Consider the following 20,938-nt stretch of genomic DNA (forward strand, 5'->3'; position numbering starts at 1 on the left):
GATTTACTGTGTAGTACTATATTATGTAGCGAACAGGTGATGGACTGGGAAATAACTAAACTTACTGCTAATGGGTGTTGTTTTGATGTAACGCTGAACCCTATAAACTAATTGAAAAGAAATGTGAAGCAGCTGAGCGGGACAATTACACGTTTCATCTCAATAAGGAAAGAATCGTTAAGAGGGCAGTCCATTCATAAGGTCTCTCCTACAAGTCTGGTGGCTTTATATGCAGATGACTGTAAAATCTCAAGGGTCATTGAGCATCCATGCGATCATTCATCGTTTCAAGATGACCTAAATAACCTGGTTTCTTGGAGTCGACTAAATCTTATGAGCTTCAATACCAAGAAATGCAAGTTAATGTGGATTACCAGGAATCGCTCCCCTATTCTTGCTCCTCTACAAATGGGTGGTACCACCCTTGACGTTACAGCTGAATTTTCAGATATTTGCTTGCTAACTAACCACAACCTAGAACTCTCGCATAGATAAGATTTCCAGTAAGGCGAACAAAGTGCTTGGTTTCATAAGAAGGAATTGCAGAGATTTGAAGGATGTTTCAACACTAAGAACTCTATATTGCGCTCTGGTTAGGTCACAGCTGAAATACGGGTCTGTTGTTTGGTCACCTTTCACTGCGAAGTATTACTAAATTGGAAAGAATACAGCAACGTGCAACAAAGTTCATTCTCAAATCTGATGATGAGTATAAAGTTCGTATTTCTAAACTTAATTTACTGTCTCTAGAGCATAGACGATTTCTTTTTGATGTACTCTTTTTTTAAAAAGCTTTGAACGGATACATTAATTTAGACATTTCTACATATAACGTTCCCAATTTTGATTATGTTGCCACCTCTAAGCTCTTTAATATCTATTGTTCTGTTAATAAGATTGAAAAGCTGTTGAAGAATTTAAATGCTTACAAGTCCCCTGGGCCTAACGGTTTGTCGCCGCGCATCTTGAGGGAATGTGCATCGGCTCTCTTCCATCTATATGTGCATTAATCAATAAGTCCTTCGCTGTTGGCCAATTACCTAGCAAGAGGAAATGCGCCGATATAACACCTTTGTTCAAAAAGGGCAGTAAAAACTGCAGAAACAATTACCGTCAGATTTCACTAACATCGATCGTGTGTAAACTAGCAGAACAAATAGTAAAACACCGTATTATGGAGTTTTGGGGTGAAGCCAATATTTTCAAACCGAATCAATTTGCGTACATGAAAGGTCGCTCTACGGTTACACAGCTGTTATCCTGTTTTAACGACTGGGAAAAATCTCGTAACAAGAGAAATCCTACGGATGTACCTCTGTTAGACTCCTCCAAAGCGTTTGGCAGTGTTCCACACAGACGTCTGCTTCATAAATTAGAAAGACACAGTATTGACGGTCCTCTTCTCAATTGGTTTCAAAGCTTCAGTTTTAATTGGTCGGTCGCAACGTGTTGTTTTGCGCGGCAGCTATTCGTCATGGACTCAGGTAAAATCAGGCGTACCTCAGGGAACAATTTTAGGGCCCAGCTTGTTTATAATGTACGTCAATGATATATCAACTGGAGTTTCTTCCGCTGTGAAATTGCACGCCGACGACACTAAACTCTGTAGGGAGATAGTAAACATTCCTGAGGATACGTATGTGCTACAATCTGACTTGTTTCGACTCACTGAATGGTGTAAAACCTGGCAGTTGAAATTTAATCCCGATAAATGTGAAACAATGAGAATAACGCACAAACAAGATAAGTCGAAAGGGAGCTATACACTTGATCCAAACGGTGAAATTCTAAAGAGTGTGAAAAATATCAAAGATCTCGGTATTACAATATCGTTCGATCTATCATGGAGTGATCATATTCACGTGGTGGTCAACAAAGCCAACAAAGTCCTTGGGGTAATTAAGCGCGTGCTTGGGTCTAATAGCGTAAGTGAATTCTTTTTGCTATACAAATCTTTAGTAAGGGCGATACTAGAATATGCGGTTCCAGTGTGGTGTCCCTTTCTGGTAAAAGACATTGTTTTGCTGGAAAAAGTCCAGAGAAGAGCGTCGAGACTGGCTCTTAGCCAAAAGAGAGGCGAAATGGACTACGAGGAACGTTCCTCCATTTTAAAGTGGTCACCAATAATTAAAGAATCGAAGACTGTATTTTTCTCTGATCGAATGTTATAAATGTATATTTTCTCTCAGTAATCTCGAATTCCAAGACTTTTTTCAGTTAGCGTCAAATCGAACAAGAAGGAATCTTAATTACAAGCGGAGGTTTCAAGCATCCAGTTGTAACTGTTACTGTCGTATTATTTCAGAGCATTTTGAGCAGAAAACATTGTGCTTTTCGCCTTCTCTTTCATTTGACTTTTTAACCTTATTCGTAAACATTAAGGTAAGCTAAAGTTAATCTCAGTGCGCTGGACTCTGGGTCGGTTGGCCGGGTTCAAGTCCTGGCTAGGGCATGACGTTATGTCCTTAAGCAAGACGCTTCACTCACATTGCTTCGTCTTCTCGGATAAGACGTAAAGCCGTAGGTCCCGTCTCCTGCAGGGTTAGGGGTAGGGGACGTAAATTTCCCCTGCACGAGATTACTGTGTAGTGGATTTCCTCCCCGGGGTGTGATGGGTGGGAAAATGAGATCGCTACATGGACTGAAACGGCTGCCAGAGGCGCCTGATAAAAATGCTGACGTCCGATCTCAACCTTACAATACTGTGAAGCGCGACTGAATATATCCACATAGAAGTCTGCGCTATATAAATGTAAAAATGTAAAATGTAAATGTATCTCGCATCTTTTGTACCCACTCGTTGAATTACGCTTTCTTCGGGCTCATAAATTAGCCTGAAAATAATAAAAATGTCCTCATGAAAATACAGGAGGTCTTTTGGAATTTGCTGTGAATACAAATTAGGGCAGACTTGCCACAGTGTTTTCTCGGTCACCGACAAGGCACACAGCAAAGATTTGCACAAGCATTTCATCGAAACTAGTACACTTTGCATAGACATCAATCAGTACACCTCTCGTTCACAAATTTGTACTTTGTGAAGCGGACGTGACCGAAACGTTCTGGACATATTGGATTCGTGAACACAGAGAGGCACACCTCTTTAGACCGCTTGCAAACAGATTATAATAGTAATAATAATAATAATAATAATAATAATAATAATGATAATAATAATAATGATAATAATAATAATAATAATAATAATAATAATAATAAATAATCTTTAAGGAGGAAGCGCCCGTCACGTAAATACGTGGTTTTCAGGGAGGTCCTCCATAAAAATAAAAAGTATTAAAAGCTAAAATAAGAAATACAATTGTTACAGATCTAAAACGGCGTATATCTAAAGTTTAACCATCATTTAAAGTATTTAACCATTAAGAATCTTGTAAGGTTTTCCTTAAAAATTGTGCATGGCATTGGCCTTCTTAAAAATACTGGGAGGGACATCCAGTCATTTGTAAAACGGAAGTAGGACACCCTCTTTCCGCATTCCGTTTTAGGTTTAAAGGCGGATAGTTTCGAAAGAAACTGTTTGGGGCTACGTCGGTGGGAGTAACGAAATAATCTGGATATATCAACAAAGTTGAAATGGTAAATTGGCCAGCGTAACGATTCCAAAAGCTGACGTTTCGAGCGTTAGCCCTTTGTCGGAGCGTTTTAGGTTTGGGCAGTCTAGGTAGGTAGCCATTTCTAGTGTTGTAGCCATGCGAACTTCTCAATGTCGATTTAAAACTTTCAAAATGTTGCGGAATGTCTCCTTTGATTGCATTTTCTACGGCCAGTCGAGGATCCAGATCCATTCCCGACTTCTGGATATGAAATGACTGGTGCCTTAAACCAGCGCCTTAGACCACTCGGCCACGCTACCGTCTACACATTAAAAGAGATGACACCTTTGTTTAAGACATGACTTGGCTTACACTTTGTCCTTATTTTCCTTTTTCTACAGTCGGAGGACAAAGTTCTCATTGTGGTACGTGAAGAACCACTGCTAGAGTTTCACTGTAAGCAAATGGACCATTTCGTTGGCCTTCACTTTTCAAACAATTTCCACTTTGCGCTGATGATACACCTTGTGAAGGTTATAGCACTGTTTCTTTGAGTACAATTTTTCTAAAATTTGTTGGCGTGTTTGATTTGCTATTGTGTCAGTAGAAGGAGGGCTCTTTTACATGTGTCAACTTGTGCCCAGGAATAGTAATGTTTTCCAAAACTGAGGAACTTAATGAAAGCAGTAACACGAACGCTCTGCCTTACAGTTAATGGTCAGTTAAAACTGGTGAAATAGTTTTTATCCACTGAATCTGTTTTCTGCTTATTTTTTGTTGGAGTATATCATCCCCAGGCCACCTCTTCGGCTCGTATTCCGTCGCGTAGAATTCCTGTTCCCGCGCGGTCAGCCAAAAATTTCCCGTGCGGGAGTGGGGTAGTCAAGTGACGTCTCGCATTCCTTTTACCCGATTGGTTCGCTTGTCGCCAGTGGCCGTGAACTGTCTTCGCGCGAGAGGACAAGGTGGTTTGCGTAATATTCCAGTTTCGAGTGAGTTGTAAGCTCAAGTATATCAAGTGACACCTGAAAAATGGCACGAGATAAACGCAGCATAAACTTTTATACTGACCTAAATAAACTGTCGATGGCGGATGTTCTGGATGTTGGGCCAAAAAAGAAGAAAAGGAAAACGCTGAAGGGTGTCTTCAAGGCTGAGCGGTTGGTGGCTGTAAAGAACACAAAGGTAAGGATATCTAACGATTGCCATGACAAACTTTCATAAAGCTGGAAGAGAAGCCGTCAAAATACCAACAAAAATTGTCTATAAATGGATTTTTATTGTAGTCTGATGAGCAGCCTGTTTATCTGGTCAAGTGGCGAGGTTGGGGGTCCGAACACAACACGTGGGAGTCAGAATCCCACATTTTGGATCACGGTCTTTTACGGTAAGTCCTGCTTTAGACGCTTAAAGTGTTAAGCTCGTTCCCTTTCAGATATCTCTCCTCGTATTTTTTAAATAAAAAGCAAAGTTTTATGGAAATTCTGCCGATTCCTGGTAGACCACCCGGCGCTTAACAGTTTATTATTTCATGCGCAAGCATTCAAAGAAATTAAATCATGGTTTTTATTCGGAGGAGATTTTCGCATGTAACAAACTTTCTTTTACCGGATTGGCTTCTCGCTGTTAAATGCATCCCATCTTTTGTCCAGCTATTTCAGAAATCCGTCTTCCCCAGAAGACGTGTTTGCAGAGAACCTCGAGAGACTGAAAAATATCATCGAGAGTGGACTTGCCGAACCCCTGTTGACAAAGAAAACGGTCGAGATGAGACATGATGTTTTCAGAAAAATCGTGAAAAGAACTGTTTTAAATTTAAACACAAAGATATGGCTTTCAGAGGCTGACTTCGACCGAAAGTATTTTCCTGAAGGCTGGCAAAGTACTTATTCCACGAAGAGAGGAGATCGGCGGACAATTATCTTTCCAATTGTCGTCCGCTTGTTTCTCGGACGCTCACACAAGTTGTACTGTGCAGAGGGCAAGGAGCTGCCTCGGCGATGGACCGAGAAATTGACCATTGCATTTGTCAAGGAAACGCACTGAAAAGACGGTAGTTACGTTACTACTTCAAGGATTTTGCTCAAATACGGTCGATCAACTCCATTGTGATTTATTACTCAGTATACAAACTTTACATCTTTCTTAGTACAATGAACTTTAAACTTTAAATGGTTGGAACTGGTTAAAATACTATTTGACTTTCACTTTGTTACATTTGAATACTTTTAGATACACAATGAAAGACAGAACTTTCAAGTTCCAAGGGGGTTCCTCTTGTATGGGCTGTATAGGTATGTGCGGCCCCAAGGGGTACATCCTCGGAGACCCAGGGGCTGAGTGGATTTCAAGTTAGGGCATGAAGAGCCCCTGGGGACATTGTCTTACAAGACTAGTTCCAAACGGTCGCAGTCGTTCTGCCATCTGATTGGTGCCAGAAAATCTTTGTGTTTTTCTGCCCAATCAGTGTGAAGTGTGCTTTAGAGTCCTTTCGTGTGTTTTGACACGGACATATACTTGTAGCGCAGTTGCTCGCCATGTTTGTTTGGACCGTGCGATAGAGATTTGCTTGAGGTGAAAAGTTTCAGTCTCGGCACACAACGTAAGAGAAATCGATCAGATTGTCCGCGAAAATCTTACCGGAAATTATACTGAATACTTTCGCAGGTATCACTAGAGAACGTGTTTTAAAGTTCGCGAGGTTTGTATACCACACGATGGTTGCAGTCATTGATATGTCGCTTTAAACGATAAACGAGATTTAAACTTAAATCTTTCTAGATTTTTTGCATGATTTTCTGTGACTGAAGCTTTGCCAATCCCGTGAAGTTATTTCGTCGCACGGGCCACGCAGGTATGTCGAGCAACTGGCGCTTTCGCCTACGGAGCTTTCTGCTTTCTCTGCGCGCCAAAATCTAATCTTAGTAGTAAAGTCATTCACAATACGGCCAAGGCTGCAGAGAACGTTAAGTTCGTGGACGACCTCCAGCGAGTGCTAAGAGAAAGCTTAGCTGTGTTTCCGGTTTGCTGATTAAAATCTGAACAAAAACTTATTAACGAGAACATCGTGGGAAGGAGAGATGTTTTCGGGCAGTTACCGAAGGGGTTTGGAAATAGCTTAATCTTTCAACTGCTGTCTACAGTGTTGAAATTCTTGAGCTGGGAAGGCCACGGATTCTCTTCTAGTCCCTTGGTCATTGTCATTTCACCTCTTCTGTCGATTGTTGAAGACCAAGTTAAATACCTTTGATCATTGGGAATCGATCCGATGCTGTTTTCAGTGGGAAAAACAAAACCAAACACCAAGAAATATCGGATGGAAAGGGCGGGTTTGCTTTATTGCAAATGTCAGCTTAGTAGCACAAGATCATCTACTCACATCTAATAAGCAAATATTTCCACGCTTAGCTTTTCTTTTTCTTCGAGCGAAGATGAGATTAGAGTTTGGCATGCACAGAAAGTTTCGCAAGTACCAGTTGCTCGACATACCTGCGTGGCCCGTGCGACGAAATAACTTCACGGAATTGGCAAAGTTTCAGTCACAGAAAATTATGCAAAAAATCTAGAAAGATTTAAGCTTAAATCTCGTTTATCGTTTAAAGCGACATATCAATGACTGCAACCATCGTGTGGTATACAAACCTCGCAAACTTTAAACACGTTTTCTAGTGATACCTGCGAAAGTATTCAGTATAATTTACGGTAAGATTTTCGCGGACAATCTAATCGATTTCTCTTACGTTGTGTGCCGAGACTGAAACTTTTCACCTCAAGCAAATCTCTGTCGCACGGTCCAAACAAACATGGCGAGCAACTGCGCTACAAGTATATGTCCGTGTTAAAACACACGAAAGGACTCTAAAGCACACCTCACTCTGATTGGGCAGAAAAACACAAAGATTTTCTGGCACCAATCAGATGGCAGAACGACTGCGACCGTTTGGAACTAGTCTTGTAAGACAATGTCCGCAGGGGCTCTTCATGCCCTAACTTGAAATCTTCTCAGCCCCTGGGTCTCCGAGGATGCAAGGGGTATGGTTTTTCAGTCGTTTTGGTTGTAAATAGGGTATTGGTTTTGGCCACTTTCGTCAGAAATAGGGTATGGTTTTTATACTTTGGTCTTGATTTAAGTATGTTTTTTTTAAAAAAAACTACTTTTTCATATTATCAACAAGACCATCAACTATAGTTCTTCATAAGTAATGTTTAGATCAACTGCTTTAAATAGGGTATCGAATTTTAGGTAAGGTCCTAAATAGGGTGGTGAAAGTCATAGATTTTGGTCATAAATAGGGTAAGGGTTTTGTGGGGTGGGCTGCACACCCCCACCCAATATTTCTGGGAGTATTTCCCCACCTGGGCTTCAGGTAGAGTTACCATTTTGCCATGCCATTATATCTGAAATGATGTCCACCCTTTTTTTTCTTTAAAGGAGGTTTTCCTAATTTAGTTTGAAAAATAGCAGCTAGTTCTCTTTTTTGCAATTTCTTGAGATCACTTAGGGTGTAACATTCACTGTTCTGGTGGCAGCTGTTGTTTGCGATTGAAGTAGATGTACAGGAATTTTGACAACCTGAGGGCAACAGGGATGGCTGTGTGGAAAGAGCTTGTGAAGCTTCAGCAATAAAATTTTTAACAGCGTTCTTAGCCACTAGACTCTTTCCCTGTTCCCAGTAGGAGATATCCCTTTTTTGGTATTTTCTATGTTCACGCGCACATCCCTCATGCTCCAAAACCTCGATCCTTTTTTCTACCAGCAAAATCTGGCGACAACTATCCCATCGATTACATTTTCTTTGAAAGTATTTTCGCATGTCATCATTTTTCTTCTCCACACCTGCAAAATGACAAAAAAAAAGAGGAAAGATTTAAAAAATATTGATTACCAGTGGATTAAAAGTGTGGCACTTACATTGTACACGTTAATGAAACTTGAAATCCTTAAATACAGGTATTTTGCATGTTGTATGATGTAGTAGAGATATAGCTATACTGTAATATGCATACCCTGGCCAGTAAATGACTTGACAGATCCCATTTCTTGCAGTAAACTAGGAAGGTGGCATAACATAATGTGTATGTAGGGTGTTATGGGGTTTGCTTTGGCATATCCAGGCCCTTTCAAACTGCAAAGCAGAAGAACCCATTCCTTTACCTACAGTGAAAAGGATAAACATTTTGTAATGTTATAGAAATAAATATTTCAGTCAGAGTGTATAGTGGCAGCTGACATAGACTGTCTCAATATATTGACGGCCTTATTATTACCTTGCTTGGGAAATCCTGCACATCTTTCTCAGATGGACTCCAACTTCCAAACACATCATAAAGTTCTTTGAAATCCTGTATATAATAGACATGCAATATTAAAAAAAAAAAAAAACAAAGCAAATAACTAAATGAAAAAGCAGGTGACAAGTTAAAATTCTGCAAGATTTAGAAGGAAATCAACTCCAAATAATATATTTGTACTTACTTTCCACAGTTTGGTCACCTTTTCACAGACCTCAGGAGGTAGAAAGGAAGAGAATCTAGAGGGGAGGCTTGTTAACAGTTTCTTCTTTTCATTTCCCATAAGAGATGTCCAGTCTAAATTTCCTTGTTTGTCTGTCCAAATTGACAGGGATACACCACCTTCTCTGACAGCTTCAAGGAATGTTTTCAGATGTATTCCTCTCTGCTCTTTACTTGATTTCTTGAAATCATCTCTCTAAGTATCAATAAAATCTATTCTTTATGTTCACGATAAATGTACAAGAAATTAAAACAGATTGCTGTTGTTCAAATTTGCTTTAATTTACACTGTAGACTTTACACTAAAGGCAAGTCTTTATTTCAGTTACCTCATCCCAGTTAATAACATCATAGATAATTCCCTTCTCTAGAATATCTGTAATCCGTAGAAACATGTGGAGCTCATCAATCATGACCCTTTCAAGTGGTATGTCGAAAAGAGGCTGTGCACGGCAGCCGGGATCCTTATACCATCCAGGGTTTAAATTTCGTTTCATTTTCAAGAAAAAAGTCAATGGCTTGGTGAGGTCATTCCTGTAAAATAATAGAAATTAAATATTAATGAGAGTTGCAATTGTTGAGGCCTGTTTGGTAATTGCATGAATGGCTACATCCAGTGATTGAGAATTTATTGTGTAAGTATTTATGTATATCACCTTTTAAAGTAAATTATGTATTGTCACTGAAAGCCCCACTAGGGAAGTGTCAATAAAGTTATAGTATTTGACTCACAGATATTACCTTTCTTCATTACTACATGTGCACCAAATACATGAATTTTTGCATGTGGCAGCCTTCATACCCATACAGAGCAGAAGGAACTGGAAGAAAAAAAAAGATATATGCAACAGTGAATAATTAATTTTTCCTGAGAATGCCTTATATTGAACTTGAAAAACTTGTATTGCAATATTAATGACATTATTTTTATTCAAAGAATTTTTTACCTTTTTTTCTATGCTTGAATTAATGATGAAGGGATTGATAATTTATTATGAAAAGTGAAACTGTAATTATAATTACTAGCTTTTAAGAGGGTACAGGTTAAAAAAGCATAAACCACATACATGTATGTGCTCTTCTCAAAAGGTGGTTACTGGATTTGCTTACCTTGTAGTCACCACCAAGATAGAGCTGTATTTTCAGTTGTTTTCCATCTACTTCTAGGACTTTTTCTTTTGAGAGGGAGTTAACTTCTTTAATGACATTTTGGAGACTGGTTTTTAAAGTATCATAGTCCTCCTTACATTTAACCACTGAGATTGTATGATTTCCTGGACAAATTAAAGGTAAACAATGTTTATTTAGTAATAAATGGCATTCCCTTCACTAGAGATGCTGCCAAATGTGCACATAAATATATTACCTGAACTGGACATGACAGCCTGCCCATCATCCAACAGTGAGAACGAAAAAACAACAAGGCCACTGTTGTGGGTTAAAGCAGCTCCGTCTCCACTGAGCTTGACCTTGTGAAAGAACATTAAACTAGCCTTCTAGTAACATAGTCCTTGGATTAACAGTGGAAATATGAAATGAATTTTTTAATGGAAATAAAATCAAAAGATATGGTAATATTGAAAGTACCTTGAAGACTTTATCCTCGGGAGCTTCAATGTTATTAACTTCAATCTAGAGACAATATATTCATATTTATATGTAAAAAGAGAGAAAGAGAGAGAGAGATCAAGTATTGAAATTTGTATAACATCTAAGACAGAACTGACTGCATAAAAAGTACCTCCTATAAAAATTTATGCACTACTAAACAAGCCATAATACACACATTTATTGGTGACTGTCTCCATGCAGGCAGAAATTAATGGTTCTGATTAAAGATATATTTTGTCCAGAAGTGAAGTGCCCTAGGCACCACATCATTATATGGCCACCCTGTTAGCTAAAACCTAGAATCTATGCAGGCAATGAATTTTTTGGTTATGAAGGAAAAGTATTGAAATCCTCTATGGTCTCCTTTGCCAACAATCTCATTGCCTGGAACAGTTTATGGATGACTGTTAACATCTTACATGTCTCTGAAGTTGCAGCTTCAATAGCTGTTTGAAAGACAACTCTGCTCCTGGTGCTTTCCCTGGTGACCTCTGAATGTCCCACAAACTGTCTAGGGATGCCTGGCACCCTTCAACTATGTATGATCTGGAAAGATCCTTTCCACCAACCACTTGGGACATTTCATGATAACCCTCAAGTGAGATACAAAACCTGGCAAAATATGAATAGTTTATTTCATAGGGGAAAATTGATGTTACGGAGAAAAAAAACAAAAAACTGATGTGATTTGGAGTCAAGTATAACTCTTAATTGGTATTAAATTAACTGTTCAGTATATAAACCAGGTGTTTGACCTTAGTTTTTTCATCATCTGGCAGTGATTCATACTTCCTCTGTTTTAGGGGAACCTGTTCATTCTGAGGAGTGGCTCCTGATAGAGATGGTTTATCTTTGTTGCTTTCTATACGATCTGTGGAGGCTGTATGACCAAAACAATGACTTGCTTCAATTGTTGTTCATGCAAAACTTATTTTTAACTCATACAGAACACTAGTACCTTCTCCCTTGAAATGAATGGTTATTGCCTCTCCAGTTTCTACATCGTGCAAGTTTAGACTACCAGGAATTAGTCCATAGGTCTCTGCAAACCAGAGTACTGCTTCACCTTTGGTTCTGGGCAATGTTAATAAGTTAGGATAGCAAAATTAATAACGTACAACTATATTTCCACATTGTTAATCAGTTTAGGTTAAGAAGCTGAATATTTCATAAGTTATTTCAACTCTTTTTAAAAGTCAATTTTTTGGTCAATTACAGAATTTATTTTTCAAAAGATTGTATGCCATGTTTTACAGTGTAACTTTCCCAGTTATACCTGGGCCTTTCTTTCTGGACATCCTATGGGTGAATGTCTCTTGTAGGTTAGAGTCTTAGGGGGTTCTTGCATATATGGCCTTTGATGTGCTGCTGTGATGGGTATGGTTTTCAAGCAGGTTACTCTAGGATAGGGTACATAAATCAGAGTGTTTGGGTCTAGAATAGGGTATCATTTTTCACGAAACTGACTGTTGAAGACTTTATCTAGATTTAGGAAACCAGGAATTGCCATTATATTGTGGTATAAGGTTTTGTTTTGGCTAGACTGTGCTAGTGACCTCAGTAGTCTCTGGAAAACAGCTATTCTAGGATAGGGGGGATTTGGGGAGTTTAGTCAAGTATAGGGTAGCAAAATTCAGCCTAACTAGCTCTCGTATAACCTCAGGGTTCCAGGATCCCAGCAGCATATCCTCACCCAGAGATTCCTAAAGTACCCACCCGGGTTAAGGTAGTGAGTTTGTGATGGATTCTTGTTATTTCATGGGTTAACAGACCATCTCATACTTCTAAAAACGAAAATATTTTTACCTTATTTCTGTCAACTTTCTTCGTGCTTGCCTCTCTGATACATTTTGAATTTTTTGCCCCTTGTTCCCCAACCTGTCTATTAGCGCCGACCTCCTCTCTAACTCGACTTGCTCTACCAAGACCTCGTACACTTTTCTGCTTTGTTCCTCTAACTGCCTGTTAAGTTCAACGATTTCTGTCTCCAGTTCTTCTCGTTTTTGCTTCAAATCATCAATTACATTCTTTGGCATACTTCCAATTTCGGCTTCTTGTATGAAAAGTTCATACACTTTGTCGCTCTTAAGGCGATCTCTGGCTGCTTTCCCAATAAGCCTTGAACTCATTTTCTTTGCAAATTCTTGAATGCTTTGATAAAGACATTTCGCTATTCTACATTTCGATGCTGGCAACAGAGAATAACCCAGAGTTTGTAAAGTGCCATTAAGGGCAGCAAAAGCGTCCGATTTAGAAGAAATTTTTCTCCACTGCCAAAGCCCTTCTCCGCTAATTTGAATGATAGTGATTTTTCCGTCGAGCGTTTTTAAGCTTGGTGGAATCACGCTGATCTTCTCTGCGCTGAGGAAAGCCCATTCAGGAAAAGTTTCGGCATAATCAGTCATTTTCATAGAGTCGCACTCGAAATATTTAGGCCTTTTATCACTCTTTAAAGCTATCACAACTTTTCAAAGCTAGCTGTCCAAAATGACTCCCAGGAAAGATGAACTGAAGGGAAAGCTCACTGAAGAAACACTGACGTTAACCGTTCGCGACTCCTTATAAATGTTTTACAAAATGTTCCAGAATATTCCAAGGATCTGTAATACAACTATTTTTAGTACTAACAAAATATGCTGACTAAGAGAGGGTTCTCGAAAGTTCCATTAAGAGTTCTTAATGAGTCGTCATAAGCGTTCCAGAAACTTCCTCAGTTCTATTTTTATAACTCAGTGACACAAAGCTTTCTAGAAAATACGAGCACTCTCCACAACAAAGTAAATTGTGTTTTTAAAAATGTATTTATCATGGCTTACGTAACCCTTTCTTTAGCTATTCATCCGCGTCTTACGACCGTCCATACGCCCTCAAAATTAAATAATCAGGGACTAGGGATTGTTAGTTTCTCTTAGAAGTAGTTTTTTTTTTCGTATACGAACATAGTTTTGATTGGTTAGTAGGGTGGTTTTTCTCGCTTTTTTTTATTATTATTATTACATTTCCGAGTTTTCATTCCTTTAAACTACCGTTCCTATCAATTTTGCCGATGAATGCATAATAAAGAGGGTCGCATACGGCTTGTGTTGACACACCCCAATTGTGGTTTCTTATTGAATGATAAATGCTTTATATTCGTTTGAACGGGGTAACGAATTAGAATATAACTTTCTTTCTGTTGTTTCTGTGCCGCGTGCATCTTTGCTCGCAAATAAACATGTTTCGTAAACACGTACATTCGTCATTCAAGTTTCCCGCTAATTGCGCGTGCTTCGCGCGAGTACAATCGGCATTGCCGATATCTTTATTATTCAAATTACAATCGGTCGGTAACTGTCGGGCGATCTCCGCGGATCAGGGGCCCGTTTCTCGAAAGTCCCGGTAACTTAACGGGCCCGTAAAGCTGTTCTGTTTTCATTCAAGGTGTGGATTTAAAACGTTTTGAAAATGATAAAACAAAGCTATCAGCTAAAGAAACAAAAAGAACTGGTTTGGGTGCCCGAACTTGCTTTCTTATAGTTTAAAATTTTGATTTTAAAAGGTGGCTTCGGGTCCGTTATTTTACCGGGACTTTCGAGAAACGGGCCCCAGGTCAGTACTTCGTCGGAAAAATAACATGAAGTACTGGGAACAAGGCAGGAAATTTGAAAGAAAAACAAATATGGCGGCTGTAGTTGAAGAAATGTGGGTATCGAAACACGCTTTCTCGAGCTTTTACTTCGCGAGGAAAAGCCCACGCGGCACAGACACAACAGAAAGAAAGTTAAAAAACCACAGTTTACTCTGGTTCCCGCTTTGAAAGGTTTTGATAGCTTTAAAGAGGGATAAAAGGCCTAAACAATTCGAGTGCTGCCCACAGCAGGATCGACTCAATTTTGGTGAGGTTTGGCTAGTGAGATGTTCCAGGCGTGGATTCCATACGATTTCAGGCATGGAATGACCGTTTTTACAGGTAAAAAAACCACAACAAGGGACAGATGTGAGAGTAGTAAGAGGGAAGAACCGTATTTTATAGGTGATCGACATTTATTTTCAGGTGCTGCCCATAAGAAAAGGGTCAGTGTCTCGATTTTATTCATGCCTTAACTTACCCACATCGATCGAATGCGCACATATTCTTTATATTTTCGCCATATTTAAAGGTTTTACAGTTGACTGAGTCGCCAGTGAGGCCTGTAAAGGTCCCGGATGTGACCGGAGATTCTACGCGACGCGCATCCTGCACTTGATGTATAACATCACTAGCAAACGGAAGACAAGGCAGGTATGGATTGGAAAAGGCTAATTGCAACTTAATGTCGAAAACAAACTGGGATTGCAGTAGATTTTTCTTCATTTGCTCTGTGAGTGGTATGAGGAATTCGTGCTACCTTTTCAACCAAGGAGATGCCGGAAAATTTTTTTGTTACAATAATTGTAGAATTTGTCACGCGCTTATTGGTCGAGAACCATTGTTAATAAGGTTACGGATCATGAAAATGACGTGTCGTGTCACGCAATGCGCGCGCGTGCGATTTTCCGAAAACTTAAATAAAATCATACTTTTATTGTAAAAAACAAATTGACGTCAATATTTTAACTAATCACATCTTGGTCACGTGTGTCTTCCGGCGCTTCTTAAAGTTTGTTTGTTTTAAATTTGAGTTCCCATTTACTCCTTGTGACATTTTCCTTAGCTCTAATTGGCTTGTTGTTTTCACGAAACGCGCCTCGTTTTGCTGCGTTACCCTCTAAATCTCAACATCCGAGTGCATATTCTCCATACTTTCCGGTTTAATCTTCTTAATCTCCTTTGGAACTGAGAAAAAGAAGTTCAAAGCACTTAGGAGCTTATTTAGTTGGCGATCATTTTTTTAACTTCTCATGACCTCATTGGTTGATTCAGCTGTCATACCGTAAGGAGAAATTAGATGCTGGCCATTCTTAGGGATTCTAAGGGCAATAGCTCTTCATTGTCATTTGTATTGTAGCATGTCATTGCAGTCTGTTGAAATGACGCTTGATACAGTCAGCGTAAGGGAACTGATGACACTTTAATTTCCTTGCAGTCGTGGTTCTTTTATAGTCAACGAAGAAAATCTTGCATATTTGGCTGGTAAGTTAAAGGACTGACAAAGTGTTCCTTACTGCAGAGGAATGCCTAATGTTAAACTGGGCGAAGTCGCCAAAGATTTTTGCTTCTTGGTAGAATTCGCCCAAAGTTTTTATTTTCGACTTTGTAATTCGTTTTGTTTTACTTCCTCCCCAATTATCCTTTTTCACTCGGGGTTAATCATTGCTTCTTTTCTGTTATTTTCCTATTGTACCGAACTAATATTTTTATTCCCCTTCAAGCTGAAGTTAGTTTTGCCTGTGCAAAAGTTGTCTTGCAAAGGTTCTGTGAATTGCAAAAGTCCTGAAAACTTGGTAGAACTTATGTTCTCTTGAAATAAAACCTCGAAAATACCTTGTCATAGAAAAAATAAAAGCATATGAGCTGAAGGTAGCCCCTGACACGTTTACGCGCCTTTTTTTCGGGGGTGGGGAGAACGAAAACTACTCATTAAAAAGTTCAATCACATTTAGTTTTCTAACTTGACTACGGAAGATTGTTTGACTTTGATTCTTCGTAGCTTTGTTACCCGTATCTGAGGAAGTTCGCTCTAGCTTGCGCCCAGGTGCCAAAAAAGAGCCAGACAGCCCCACCCTGAATTTTCCAGGCAAACTTGACGGCAGTCTCTCCGGAAGCGTAACGTCCTTGAATACGGAGCACCAAGTGTCCATAGTGATTACAGTTGATGACAGTACTAGTGACGAGGCCTTTGTTTGTCCCTCGGAATGTCGAAACATGCTCTTGGATCCAAGCATTGTGAACGACAATCAGACTCAAGCTTTGCTGCTGACCGCCCTGGTAAGGTTGTTTGGATAATTTCGGAATGACGTCGCTCGGGGTGAACTGAATTACAACCACTTTCAATTGAGTTTCGAAAAGTGTTTCGGGATTGCTTTGGTTTTGCTTCATAGAAACGTTCAATCGATCGTCAAGAAACCGACATAACGAAATCACATAGACCAATCAGAACAGAGGTTATTTCATTATTGTTAAAGAAGGATTTGTTGAAATATTACTCGTTTTCCCGCAATGGAAGTCCATTGAAGGGTGACTGAGCAGGGCTGTTGGTGGCATTCGGAAAGTGTATACACAGAGTTTTTGTAGGAGGTCAAACGAGCTGTATGTGTGGGCGAGTTTCCGCTAACAGAGAGACCCTAGTTTTATTGATTCAAGGTGTTGGTTTCTTGATAGGCAATGCTGCTTGAGCACGTCACTGGAGATGTAGAGTCACGGTATTTGTACCAGGTATTAGCGGAGGCTAGCTTGGTATTCCCTGGAGTTTTCCCTGTCATGTGAGTACTCTAATTATTAAATAGTCCTTATCAGCTGCTCATATGCATTTCCAAGGCACACTAGAACGTCGCTAACCCTCTATTTTCATACTTGTAATTTTACGATACTAGAGCGTTTCCCAGCGAATAAGTCATGAGAAATACATCTTGATATGACACCAAATTTTCTACACTAATTCAAAAGGTATTCCAAGCTGGCGAGCGATGTGAGTGCGTAGGAGGTCCGCGAAAGGTTTTTAGTGTCAGACCCCTCACAGACCTCGCGCATGCTTTACCGCCCACCCATGCTGCAACCATAATGAAAGCCTTCTCGCAGGCTCTAATCATCAGCTTTCCAAAATTAGCTACTGCCTGTTATCTACCAATTGTTTCATTTGCCCGCTAACGAATCTCGAAACTAAAAACTAGTTACCTAGTTTATTTTTTGTTTTTGATAGAGTAGTTAATTACCACCCCACATAATAGAGAAGAGAAAAACATTCTAGCTAATTTTTTTTTTGTTCTTGTGCAGTTATAATCTCTTAGACTCGGATCTATCCATTGTGCTCGGCCATTCTGATGATGTAGCCACTCTGAAAGCGATACAGACAATCGTACATTCAATGAGCGCTGTAAAGCTAAACGACGATCCTGTTATGAAGTCAAGCTATCTATCAAGTAAGTGAAAATCAAAGTACAGCTGAACTGTATGCAATGACGTTTAATTTCCAGGTGATGTGGAACTAAGAGGTACAAAAAATAATTTTAATTATAGGTCATGAAGTCTCTGTTTTTAATGTGAGGAAGTTATTTGTTTTTCCCGCGTAAACATGATGGCTTCGTGTACGACTTTAATTCCTCGTCTTCCAAGGCGTAAAAGAAAACAAAGACTAATTTGTCTGCGTTTTTGCTCTTTCAGCATTTGGATTTTCCGGATTCAGTCGCTTCACGAAGTTTAAGGTAGGCATTTTGTACTGCTGCGATTTTGCTCACAGTGACCTTTGTGTTTAAGATTAGCTTTGAAACTACTTTTAAGGGTCTTACAAGATGTAGTTCATTTCCAGTGATCGTGGAAACGAAAAAATGCGAATCTCCCTCGAGAATTCAAACCTCAGACCTTCACATTTCGCAGTCCTATGGTTTATCACCGAGACACAGAGAACTCTATGTTGAGCTAGGCAATTAGAAGGTTCACATTAAACAAGGGTCTTGTATTCTGCTAGGATCTAGACCTTTGTGCGGGTAAAAAATCCATGTTATTAATTTTCGCAGGAGCAAAGCGGTCAGGCAAGCCGTGCGCAGCTCTTTGTAAAGTTCTTGGAAGCTGTAGTAGAGGTGTATGGTGTACCCCTGACCGATCAAAAAACACAGCGTTCAGGTTCTGTGGCGTCTGTCAAACCAATACTTCTCAGCTCTAGCACTGAGGACCTGAGGGTGGCGTCTTCCTCGTCTTCTCTGTCTTCGTCCCTTAGTTCTCTGTCTGGTGCTGCACCCGGTAAGCACCATTTTATTCAGTTGCCGTTCAAGCGCTCATGTTCGTCATGCCGGGCGAAAAAGGCCGATAAGGAATCTCCGAAATTCCGACGGAACTGGTCCACCAGGGGAACACGAAGTCCGTCCACTGGGAAAGTTATGAAGTGATTAGTTTGTCAAAAATCTGTGGGGTATCACGGGCCAAGGTGCGAGACAGGGGATCCATATCATCGAGGGAACATTTCTCGATTGATTATCAAGTTCTGGCAACAAATACTAAACGACGAGTGTTAAGGAGAATTTGCATATTGGCTTAAGGCCTGAAAACGAGTTTGAAAGAGTTGGCTGGATATACCCTGAGCCCTGTTCGACTCGGATTCATTTGTCTTGCAAGCCGCAGTTCTACGTGGACTCCTCTTTCCAAGAGGTTTAATTTTCATCCTGACATTATGCAGGAGTAACCGAGAGAAACCAAACAGTGCACTTAAAATGCATTTTTGGCTCGCTTTGAGTTTTCTACCTTATTGATACTAACTTCTGCATGACTTCATTTTGCTATTTCAGAAAAATCACGAGATCTAGTTCCCTCGAAATATCGGTTGACGCAAAAAATAGCAACGCAAAATTTTATGTCCTGTCACAAAATAATTTTCAAGTCCTTACTTCACTTAGGATACGGTCCACAATTTGTGTCACAAGCACCGTCAATTTCTTTAAACGGGCCTTTAGGAGGTTGACTGTTGTTCGTGGTCAAAAACGATCATTTTGTCCGTACTGTTCAGTATAGTGTTTTTGTGGGCACAGTTAAAAGCCGTGGGAAACTAAAACGATAGTATCGAATTCTCGCTTTTCGCCAAAACTAGTTCCATTTACCACCACTTTTTGCCCAATTTTTCGCAAAATTTTATTCTCGCATATTCCATTTTTAGCGCGAAAATGAGTGACTGCGAAAAATTGGTAGCTTTTCCGTTCATTGATTTTTGTCTAATGCGACATTTCTCAGAACTTGAGAGTTCTGTTTACTCAAGAGTTCAATTCAAAACTGACCGCTGTACTGGTATGGCGTTGTTGAAGTAGATAACTCTTGGAGCATTGGTTGCCATACCCATTCCGACTTAGGTACTCTCCGATTTCCAGAGTAGATTACTCGACACAACGACACGACATCACCATTATATAATTCCGCGCGTTCTATCTCTTTAATTCCCACGGGTAATTCGCTTGTTACACCTCGTAACAGTCTCTCTTTATTACCAAACAAATATGGTAAGGGGAATACAGCCGGAGAATCGGCTCCAGCATTAGCAGCAGACGAAGTAACTTATCTTGCAATTAAACCAATATTATGGAAGTGATTTTAAAGAAATTGACGAACCTGTCGTTCTCAGCTGAGATATTCTGGTGATATTCTCTGATGAGAATATCGCCAACCCCTTATACTCCCACGAGTGACCAAGACAGAATTTCTCCTAACGATATCCATACAAGATCGAGTAGAAAAGTGATGAGAATATACAAAAATACCAATTAGGGGATTTAGTCGATCCAATACCAAATTCACATTATAAGAATTGTATGGTAGAAAGAAAAGAGAATTGCTAATGAGATCTTGGGAGCGAGAGGCGGTTGACGCTATAATTTATTTGTAAATATTGCAATCCCTTGGAATGCAAATGCTTTATAAAACTGGCGCCACACTGGTTTGTGGACGCGATATGAACGTGAAAGCGGATGAGACCTTGTTTTAGAAATTTTACAATCTTTAATTAGAGTTGTAAATAAAATCATTGAAATTTGCAACATTGTATTGTGTTTTATACAACGCAGTTTTGTTTTTGTTCACAAGGGTATATATAATACGATGTGCGCGCACTATCAAGGCTGATTTTCACGAACTACGGAGTCAATTTTTTTTAGTTTTGCTGGTGTGTACGTGCGCTTCTCACGGGCGACAGGAAGCATGCAAGCGTTTTGCGACCAGGTTTCCTAAATGTTGCAGCAGGCATGCTATCGTTATTCGCGCAAAAGAACCGGCCCTGGTTGCTAGAAGTTTGAGAAACGCTAGCCAGTGGATAAATCTGTATCCGGTGGAGAGCGAAGTACGTTTTGCTATCAGTTATCCGCTGGATAGCGATTTATCCGTTAGTTAGCGTCATCCGCCTTTTGTACAACTGGGTCCTGATGAAAAGAAGTAATTTGTATCCCAGGGGCCGGTTGTTCAGAGAGCGGTTAATGCGATCCAACGGATAAATCGCTACCCGGCCCATGAGTGTTACCAAAACGTAGTGCGCTATCAACCGGAGAAAGATTTATCTAGTGGATGGCGTTATCCATCCTTCGAACAACCGGGGCCAGAATGTGACTAAAAGGTGAGACAATAGCCTAGTTCACCAGATATCTATTCAATATCTTGGAGACAGGTAACA

At 39.8% G+C, this 20,938-nt stretch overlaps 5 protein-coding genes across 5 annotated transcripts; 3 read left to right on the forward strand and 2 right to left on the reverse strand.

Annotated features, from left to right (window-relative positions):
- The first annotated feature begins 1,535 nt into the window (after positions 1 to 1,535).
- LOC148718013 (uncharacterized) lies at positions 1,536 to 2,171 on the forward strand. The gene has a single exon (XM_088742436.1). It carries the CDS (start codon positions 1,536 to 1,538, stop codon positions 2,169 to 2,171), a length of 636 nt encoding a protein of 211 aa, XP_088598562.1.
- Positions 2,172 to 4,378: 2,207 nt separating this feature from the next.
- Positions 4,379 to 5,811, forward strand: LOC148718014 (uncharacterized). The gene is made up of 3 exons (XM_088743525.1): positions 4,379 to 4,739; positions 4,841 to 4,941; positions 5,207 to 5,811. Exons 1-3 carry the CDS (start codon positions 4,587 to 4,589, stop codon positions 5,598 to 5,600), a joined length of 648 nt encoding a protein of 215 aa, XP_088599651.1. The 5' UTR covers positions 4,379 to 4,586; the 3' UTR covers positions 5,601 to 5,811.
- A 2,116-nt stretch (positions 5,812 to 7,927) lies between these two features.
- Positions 7,928 to 11,310, reverse strand: LOC148718015 (uncharacterized). The gene is made up of 10 exons (XM_088742437.1): positions 11,099 to 11,310; positions 10,656 to 10,700; positions 10,435 to 10,537; positions 10,179 to 10,342; positions 9,810 to 9,889; positions 9,398 to 9,602; positions 9,031 to 9,264; positions 8,823 to 8,897; positions 8,562 to 8,709; positions 7,928 to 8,391 (listed from the first exon to the last, which is right to left on the reverse strand). The coding sequence occupies exons 1-10, from the start codon at positions 11,258 to 11,260 to the stop codon at positions 7,928 to 7,930; spliced, it is 1,680 nt and encodes a 559-aa protein (XP_088598563.1). The 5' UTR covers positions 11,261 to 11,310.
- Positions 11,311 to 11,401: 91 nt separating this feature from the next.
- On the reverse strand, positions 11,402 to 13,855 carry LOC148718016 (uncharacterized). Its single transcript, XM_088742438.1, has 3 exons — positions 12,486 to 13,855; positions 11,638 to 11,753; positions 11,402 to 11,559 (listed from the first exon to the last, which is right to left on the reverse strand). The coding sequence occupies exons 1-3, from the start codon at positions 13,088 to 13,090 to the stop codon at positions 11,402 to 11,404; spliced, it is 879 nt and encodes a 292-aa protein (XP_088598564.1). The 5' UTR covers positions 13,091 to 13,855.
- Positions 13,856 to 16,278: 2,423 nt separating this feature from the next.
- Positions 16,279 to 20,055, forward strand: LOC148718017 (neurofibromin-like). Its single transcript, XM_088744036.1, has 5 exons — positions 16,279 to 16,566; positions 16,960 to 17,060; positions 17,572 to 17,717; positions 17,959 to 17,999; positions 18,312 to 20,055. Exons 1-5 carry the CDS (start codon positions 16,504 to 16,506, stop codon positions 18,678 to 18,680), a joined length of 720 nt encoding a protein of 239 aa, XP_088600162.1. The 5' UTR covers positions 16,279 to 16,503; the 3' UTR covers positions 18,681 to 20,055.
- Positions 20,056 to 20,938: the final 883 nt, after the last annotated feature.

This window comes from Stylophora pistillata, chromosome 13, assembly GCF_964205215.1.
Source record: "Stylophora pistillata chromosome 13, jaStyPist1.2, whole genome shotgun sequence".
NCBI classification, from domain to species: Eukaryota; Metazoa; Cnidaria; class Anthozoa; order Scleractinia; family Pocilloporidae; genus Stylophora; species Stylophora pistillata.